The 9249-nt window shown below is 38.5% G+C and overlaps 1 protein-coding gene across 1 annotated transcript; it reads left to right on the forward strand.

The window, feature by feature from the left end:
- LOC136678409 (arrestin domain-containing protein 3-like) lies at positions 1-5241 on the forward strand. Its single transcript, XM_066656466.1, has 7 exons — positions 1-454; positions 1612-1653; positions 1966-2026; positions 2639-2783; positions 3307-3403; positions 3519-3775; positions 4049-5241. Exons 1-7 carry the CDS (start codon positions 1-3, stop codon positions 4595-4597), a joined length of 1605 nt encoding a protein of 534 aa, XP_066512563.1. The 3' UTR covers positions 4598-5241.
- Positions 5242-9249: the final 4008 nt, after the last annotated feature.

The raw sequence follows: 9249 nt of genomic DNA on the forward strand, positions 1-9249 counted from the left end.
ATGTTAAACGCTTGTATTGTAGACTGCTCATTTATCAGTGGGTCCTCGCCCATTTACCAGGAGATAAGTTTTAAAGGAAGTGGGGAATATGACTGTGGTGTGTATTTCACTATCAGAGGTTGCGGTGGAGCGTCTGAACTGCGCAGAAATTCCACGACTCTTCTCACGACTCACGACTCTCCACGACGCTTTAAGATGTCAACGATTAAAGAACTCACTTTAACCTACCGCCCCGTGAACGAGAGGAACACGTTCACAAATGGAGACCTGCTGCAGGGGCGGGTAATTCTGGAAGTTTCCAAGGAGGTGAAGATCGACTGTTTTTATATTAAATGTAAAGGGGACGCGGATGTGCGCTGGACGGAAGACAACTTGAACGAGTCAAAAACTTACCACTCCCATGAACGATACTTCAAACTGAAACAGTTCTTCATCCGGGACCCCTCCAAACCAGGTGAGACCAGTCTGTCTTCATGTTTGAATTCAACGGTATTTTTCGTAGCAGTAACATCTGTTGGTAAGATGAGGGATTTAGCTAACAATGCAGAAATGAACATATATTAAAAATAAACAAATAAATTAAGCCAGATAATGATTGGGTAGGTATACTACAGAATTACTTTCCTTTGTGATTGATAAACTGTTTTCTTACTTCCATAATCCTTTAATCCTTTATAATAGCATCTAATAGCTTAGCTGTTGGAAACTAAGAGTTGTCTTTACTGTAGAAATTATTTATTATTAAGAAATATCGTCATGATATACACAAAAATCTGGAGACACTCCTTAATTTGAAGTGCATTCTAGCTTTAAACCCAAATCCATTATGATTACATACATTCATTTGTGTTATCTATCTATCTATTTATAAAGTGAATATATCTATATTCACTCTAGATATCTATATATATATATATGTGAATATTCATTCATTCATTATCTGTAAGTGCTTATCCAATTCAGGGTTGCGGTGGGTCCAGAGCCTACCTGGAATCATTGGGCGCAAGGCAGGAATACACCCTGGAGGGGACACCAGTCCTTCACAGGGCAACACACACACATTCACACCTACGGACACTTTTCAGTCGCCAATCCACCTACCAACGTGTTTTTGGACTGTTTGGACTGTGGGAGGAAACCAGAGCCCCCGGAGGAAACCCACGCAGACACAGGGAGAACACACCAACTCCTCACAGACAGTCACCCGGAGCGGGAATCGAACCCACAACCTCCAGGTCCCTGGAGCTGTGTGACTGCGACACTACCTGCTGTGACACCGTGCCGCCCTATATGTGAATATAATTATGTTAATAAGCTTAGTATGAGTTGTAGTGGCATTTGTTATTCAAAACTAGCAATCTAACATTAGAGCCTGATCTCGCTAATGCTTTTTTGGCTGAATATAATCAGATCCTCACACAAATGTTCCAACATAAGTGAGCACATGTAATCTGTCTAATGTTGGATAAGCAAGTGTCCACAGACATTTGACCATAGAGTGTAATAAATCCTGCCAAAGTAAACTGGAATAGTATGTAACCTATGTAACCTTTACTGTAAGAGATAAAGTAGATAAAGCCTTCATGACTTTCCTTTCTGCTACTTTTACAGCAAAAGTCAAACCAAATGACATTATAACAGCTGGGGAGACCTGTAAGTACAAGCTGTATATTTTACATCATATCATTCCAGTCTTAAGGTTTATGGGAATTATGTTGAAATTTGATGAGGTCAGTTTGCATAAACAGTTGGGGAAGTACGTTTCAACTCAACACATTTGGTTTCACACTGTATTAGTGGGAGATAATTAATATTTTCTCGGAACCTGTATTACTATTTAATCATTATTATACTGAATAATGTGTTATTGTCATTTATATTAAAAACCAACAAACAAACAAAACATTGTGGTCTTTTTAAAAGACACATAATTTTATGTGCTCTTACATATTTGTTTATTTCCAGATGGTAATGTAGTCAGGCCAGGAAGACATGTTTATTCCTTTAGCTTTCAGCTGCCTCATCGGTGAGTGCTGATCCTCAAATGTCTTTTTAGTGCAGTATTATATTTCCTTGCTCTTGTGGTAACCTTTTACCGTAGCACAGTGCTCATAAGGTTTGATGATGCTAATGTAAGCTAATTATAAAAGGAGTGACAAATCTACAGTTGTATTTACAAGTTTGGTCGCCCCTGGATAAATGACATAATTTGTCTGTAAACATTTATCAGATTCAGGGTAATGGTGGGTCCAGAGCCTACCTGGGATTATTGGGCGCCAGTCCTTTGCAGGGCGACACACACTCACACACATTCACTCACACCTATGATCACTTCTGAGTCAGCAATTCACCTACCATGTGTTTTTGAGTCTACTGGAGCGGGACTTGAACCCACAACCTCCAGGTCCCTGGAGCTCTGTGACTGTGACACTGCTGCACCACCGTGACGCCCATTGACATAATTAGTTCATTTTTAAATTAGAAAAAAAATAGATTTAAACATCCTCCATAGGAAACACAAATAGTCATAATTTATTACACACCTACAGTTTCATTGCTGAACCTTGCATATACAAAAATAAACATGTAAATACATTTTGAAAAGAAATGGTTAATTAATCTAGAACTACAATTACAGGAACATGCCACCATCTTTTAAAGGATCCCATGGCTCTATTAAATATATTCTAGAAGTCAGATTGGATCGTTCATGGAGGCTGGACCATACTGCAAAAGCAGAAATTAACTTTGTGCCAAGGATTGATGCTGGTGTCAGTTTAATGGTATGTGCACTTCTGAAAATGTGTGTTTCCAAATATTGTTGCCCTTTTTCTTGACATTTCTGAATCTAGAGCAGTGTAGGTACCATAGTTTTGACTCTTTATTAAAGGGACAGTAAAATGTCAGAAGTAACAGAAGCTGAGGAGTTTATGGGCATCTCCATTGGCTTAGCTTAAGAGTTCAACTTTAAGCATTATTTAGTTGTCCACATGCCACATGTCAAAGTTTGGTCTTTAAATAAACCTGTGCCAGAAGTCTAGCTGGGGGTACAGGTGCTTTTCACTTGAAACTTTGCTTCCTGTGCTGATTGAATTTCCTTGTGAAACATGCATGTTGCACATTTTCCAGTCACATGAAGCTGACAATACTGTACTGAAAATGGAAGTCATGTTTCGCCATTGATATTTTTCTTTTTTTTTCTTGTGGTATAGTTCTCCTGCTGTACTTGATATTGTTAGAGCTACTATTTATTTGCTTTATCGTACACTTTGCAGTCTGTCATGTATTATTCATTTTTGCATACAGAACCCACAGAGTGGTAACATAGGCAAAAAGATGAAACTTTTTACGTCTGGAAGTGTCTCAGTGCAAGCAACAATTGACAGAATGGGTTATTTTCGAGGTCAGTTTATTCTACTCTCCTGTACTGACAAGAAAAGGCCCAGATTAAGCTGTGGCTTTCAGCACCTTCAGTGCAGTTTTTGACTCTGTATATTTACTTTGTTTCTTTTTTAAAGGTGATGTCATCAGGGTTTCCACTAATGTTGATAATTCTTCATCACGTGAGCTCAAGCTGAAGTACAAACTTGAGCAAAAACAGATGTTCTATGTACAAGGCCATTCTAAAAATTCATCAAAAACTATTTTCAAAGTGGTTGGAGATCCTATCCCAACTGGGTCAAAGCAAACAGTCAAGAAAGCCCTGAGAATCCCACCTGACCTGGAACTAACAGTGGCAACCTGTAGTATTATAAAATTGGAGTACATACTCAAGGTACCGGAGTTCTATTTTCCTTCCTCTTTATAGATTTAATTTTTTGAGTTTGATACAAAAACTTTAACTACTGTACTCCACTTCATATTGTGAACTCGTAAATACTGAGAAAGTACATTTGAAAACAGAAATCAAGTTACTAGAAGCTTTCTACTGTTTAAAAAATGTAACACTGATTTACAAAGTTATGCTTCTTAGGAAATTACAGAATTTAAGCTTTTCAATATTGCCATCAGTCACTACATGGGTTTTAATTGTACTCCTTTTTTATAGGTCTATTTGGATGTCCCTTTTGCTAGTGATCCAGAGATCAAATTTCAAGTCTTCATTCTCCCTGCAGGCCAGCCAGGTCAACGAAATAAAACCAAATATGGGCCCAGCCCACCTCAAGCTGCATTTGGGCCAAGCTCTACGCCACAGGCTGGGTTTGGGCCCAGCCCTCCAAGTACATCCTTTGGATCAGCTTTGGGACTTTACCCCAATTTAAACCCTTCACCTGCTTATCCATCTCCAACCAATCCAGTAGCTCCTCCTCCTTCATACACAGACGTCTTCCCAAATCAAAACCAAACAGTTCCAGGATTCCAGACAGCTTCATCAGCCCCACCCTTCAATCCTCCTCCATACTCTGCTATGGGTTATCCAGGTCCTCCTGCCCCAGAGCAACATCCAGCACCAAGAGCCCCAGAGTTCTGTCCAAATCCGTCTGCCCCAGGCTATGGTCAGGCAGGAGGTGCTCCAGGACATTGGCCAAATTCCGGCAATCCAACCAATCAGCAAGAGCCTTATCTAACTAAAACATCTGAAAAACATTCATATTGAGATGTGCCTTTGAATTCTCCCTGTGAAGAGGTAATCAATATACAGTTTCAGGGAAATAAGCCCTGGATATAGTTGTGGTGCCTGCTTCATTTTGAGTCTTTACAGGTATCTATACATGAATGTATGAAAGTTGCTGGGACAGCAATTAATTTCAAAATGTTAACTTTAAGAATTATGTAAGTGCCAATCATTATTGTTATAATCAGTGCGTTGAAAATGACAAAAGTTGATTAGAATTCACATAAATGTCACATATTTATATATGATTTATAAACCAATCAGCCATAATATTACTGCAATCTCCTTGTCCACTACCACTCACTGTCCATTCTCTCAGCACCACTGAACATAGAGCATCACTTTGTAGTTCTACAATTACAGACTGTAATCCATCTGTTGCTCTGCATTTTTTGTATTCTTTGCCCACTTTCACTGTGATCTTCAACAGGCTGGACCCCACAGAGATGGTATGATTTGGATCTTGGATAATCCTCAGCACAGCAATGACCCAGATGTGGTAGTAATGTGTTAGTGTGTACCAGTAGAACAGACACAGTGCTGCTGGAGTGTTTAAACCATCAGTGTCACTGCTGTGCTAAGAATAGTCCACCAACCAAAAATACCCACGACACAAATAGTACCTGCTCTGTAGTGGTTATGTGGAATCTAGAACAGGGTGCAGAACAATAGATGGACTACATTCTAAAATTATAGAATTATGAAGTAAATGTATACAGTCACTTGACAGTAATATCTCACTATATATGTATATATATATATATATATATATATAAGTATTTATTATTGTTGCAAGGGTATTATTTCACTTAGCCCCGAATCAGGAAAAGCCACTTAAGCTGTAAGAGAATGTCAGATTTTATATATCTTTTATATGTTTCTATTGAGAAGGATTTAATATAATGGTGTAAAATATCCAAGTACCTCTTGATCACTTAAATTAATCTGTTCATTACTGATTTTTCACACGTTATTATCAGCTGGTGTTTACAAATGTTTACATTTAAAATGCTGGGAACAAATATATGAATTTATTGTTTGTTTTGGAGGGAAATTCAACATAATATTATAGAAGCATTTGTACAGAGCAGTGGAAATTACTGTATGTATCAGCAAGTGCACACTTTCCATAAATCTTCCAAAGCTTTTGAGTTGTGCTGTATCTGAAACTCATTAAGACCTACTTGTAGAGTCAAATGACCGATCAGTACAAATTAACATTTGAATAACTATTACTTTAATAATCACTGGGGTGTGTAGGAGTAAGGGAAGGAGGTAAGTGCAGGAGGTTTTATTACAATAACTTAAAGGAATCTAAACAAATGGATGCTAAACAAAAGGGCAAAACACAGAAGCTAAGGAACTAAACAAAATGGCTAAATACAGAGGCTAAGGAGCTAAACACAAAAGACTAGACTAAACTATAAACAGAGCTAAACACAAAACAAGGCTCAATGCTAAACACTAAACACAGCTAAACGCTAAACAAGGAATCTAAACATAAAACACAAGAGCTAAACAAGAAGGCTAAACACAAAGCAAGACTAAACCCAGAGCAAGACAAAACACAGAATTAAACATAGAACCAGGCTAAACATAGAACCAGGCTAAGGAACGTCAAGCAAACATACATATAATGACCCACAAACAGGAAACACTGACAAGGACTATATAAAGACAACATCAACAAGAAACACCTGAGTACTAATTAAGACACATTGCACTAGAAACACAAGGGAAAGGTATCACATGACCAGGGAACAATCAGGAAGCAGACACAAGACAGGGAAACAGTCACATGACAAGGGGAGCACAGAACAGAAACAATACAAAACAGAACACAAAACAGCATGTTACTGTAACAGTTGATGTTGGAACTGTAATAACATACTTTCAATTGTAGAATGTTTTGGTTAAAATTTAAAATATATCTTTACATATAGATTGGAATAATAAATTCGGTTTACACCATAATAAGTAGACTGAACACTAGAATATGTTTTGGAAACACCAAGTTCTTAGATTAAAAACAGTAGACTAATTTTCCAATTATAGTCATATCTTCATACGTTATCTGCTTTTATTTCCCACATCTCAAAAATGGGGAATTCCAATTGTGTTTCAACTTAATTCTCAGCATTTTAAAGGTTTGTAGTTACTATAGCATCATATATAATGCACAATGTACAAATTTTCATTATATTCAAGCTTCTAATTCAATTTCATCTAATTAGGTAAGTCATAGAAGCATCCTTGAATACACTCTGAAAAAATGTTATTGTAGAGGTACATTAAAGGGATAAACAGTAGTTTTAACTTCCAGTTTTGTTCCCTAAATGTACATTATATTCTCTTCTCCAGAAAGAGATGTGATTATTTGTCAGAATTCGTTATAAAAAAATATTAAATGAAAGAATATTATATACACTATTTTGCCAAAAGTGTTTACTCACCCATCCATATAATTGGATTCAGGTGTTCCAACCACAGGTGTATAAAACCAAGCACATGTAGACTGCTTCTACAAACATTTGTGAAAGAATATGTCGCTCTCAGGAGCTCAGTGAATTCCAGCTTGGTACCATGATAGGATGCCACCTGTGCAACAAGTCCAGTCATGAAACCTCTTCGCTACTATATATTCCACAATCAACTCTCATGCTATTATAACACATTGGAAGTGAGGAAGTGATTGGGAACGACAGCAACTCAGCCATGAAGCTGTAGGACACATTAAATGACAGAGGCGTCAGCGGATGTTCAAGCGTATAGTGCGCAGAGGCTGACAATTTTCTGCAGAGTCCATCTCTACAGACCTTCAAACTTAATGTGCCCTTCAGATTAGCTCAAGAACAGTGCATAGAGAGCTTCATGGAATGGGTTATATCACCAAGCGCAAAGCCACTTAATGGATGCTGTGGTGTACAGCACGCCACCACTGGACTCTAGAGCATTGGAGATATGTTCTCTGTGGTGATGAATCATGGGTTGTTTTTCATATTCCAGTGAAAAGAACTCCTAATGTTCAGCATACAAAGAGATTTTGGAAAATTTCATGCTCCCAACTTTGTGGGAACAGTTTGGGGACGGCTCCTGTCTGATCCAACGTGACTTCCCACAAGCAAGGTCCATGAAGACAGGTGTAGAAGAACTTGACTGGTCTTCACAGAGCCCTGACCTCAACCTGACAGAATACCTTTGGGATGAATCAGAGTCGAGACTGTGAGACAGGCCTTCTCATCCAATATCAATATCTGACCTCACAAATGTACTTCTGAAAGAATGGTCAAAAATTCCCACGAACACACTCCTAAACCTTGTGGAAAGCCTTCCCAGAAGAGATGAAGCTGTTGTAGCTGCAAAGGGTGAGCAGACGTCATATTAAACCCTATGGATTACGAATGGGATGTAACTGAAATTCATATGTGTTCAAAGGCAGATGAGTATATATGAATAATGTACAGGGGTTAGACAATGAAACTGAAACACCTGTCATGTTAGTGTGGGAGGTTTCATGGCTAAATTGGAGCAGCCTGGTGTCCAATCTTCATTAACTGCACATTGCACCAGTAAGACCATGCGGATCCAATGGTTCAAACATTGTATCCTGAAGGCGGTGCCGTGTATCAGGATGACAGTGCACCAATACACACAGCAAGACTGGTGAAAGATTAGTTTGATGAACATGAAAGTGAAGTTGAACATCTGCCATGGCCTGCACAGTCACCACATCTAAATATTATTGAGCCACTTTGGGGTGTTTTGGAGGAGCGAGTCAGGAAACGTTTTCCTCCACCAGCATCACGTAGTGACCTGGCCACTATCCTGCAAGAAGAATGGCTTAAAATCCATTGTATATGTCATTCCCAAGACGAATTGACGCTGTATTGGCTGCAAAAGGATAAATTATTGTGGTCTAAAACCAGGTGTTTCAGTTTCATTGTCCAACCCCTGTATGTACAAATATGAATAATTTTGGCAATATAGTGTAAGTCCTGGAGATGAAATTTGGCATATGAAATCAACACAATATTAACCCTCCTGTTATGTTGCGGGACAAATTGACCCGTTTTAAAGTTTGAAGATCTAGGAAAAGTAGTTAAAAGCATTTTTTCAGTATGAAACTTCTTCTGCTTGCCTTAATTAGTGTAATCAACATATAATATGAAAATGGGTCATCTCACATATTTGCAACCACCCCCTGCATGTTTATATTACATAGATACTGTTCGGGTCAATTTGACCTGGCAGTCAAACTGGAGGTAAAAAGGTGTCAGAAATGTATTTCTTTGTTTGCCACTGTGAGACATATTTCAGCCAAATCACACACACACACACACACACACAGGTACACAGATGCAGATGTTATGACTTTTGACATGAACTATTCATGTTCTTGTGGGAAAACTCCACCCACATTCAGTGGACACTCAACAGGGGAGGGGCAAAACATAAAAGATTCTCTGCATGGGAGTCCTACCAACATTACACTGTGTCAGGCAGACCTTTACAAAATGAGCAGCCGAAGCAAAAGGATGACAGTCCAGGAGGCTCTGGAAGTCATCATTGATCATGACAGTGAAAAAGAGGAGGATGTGTCTGAAGACGATGAGCTAAATTCTGATTCTAATGAT

This window comes from Hoplias malabaricus, chromosome Y (genome assembly GCF_029633855.1).
Source record: "Hoplias malabaricus isolate fHopMal1 chromosome Y, fHopMal1.hap1, whole genome shotgun sequence".
NCBI classification, from domain to species: domain Eukaryota; kingdom Metazoa; phylum Chordata; class Actinopteri; order Characiformes; family Erythrinidae; genus Hoplias; species Hoplias malabaricus.

Coding starts and splice junctions, on each gene's coding strand:
- LOC136678409 (XM_066656466.1), top strand. CDS start 1: ATGTTAAACGCTTGTATTGTAGACTGCTCATTTATCAGTGGGTCCTCG. Junction 1,654..1,965: donor TATAACAGCTGGGGAGACCT/GTAAGTACAAGC, acceptor GTTTATTTCCAG/ATGGTAATGTAGTCAGGCCA. Junction 3,404..3,518: donor CAGAATGGGTTATTTTCGAG/GTCAGTTTATTC, acceptor TCTTTTTTAAAG/GTGATGTCATCAGGGTTTCC.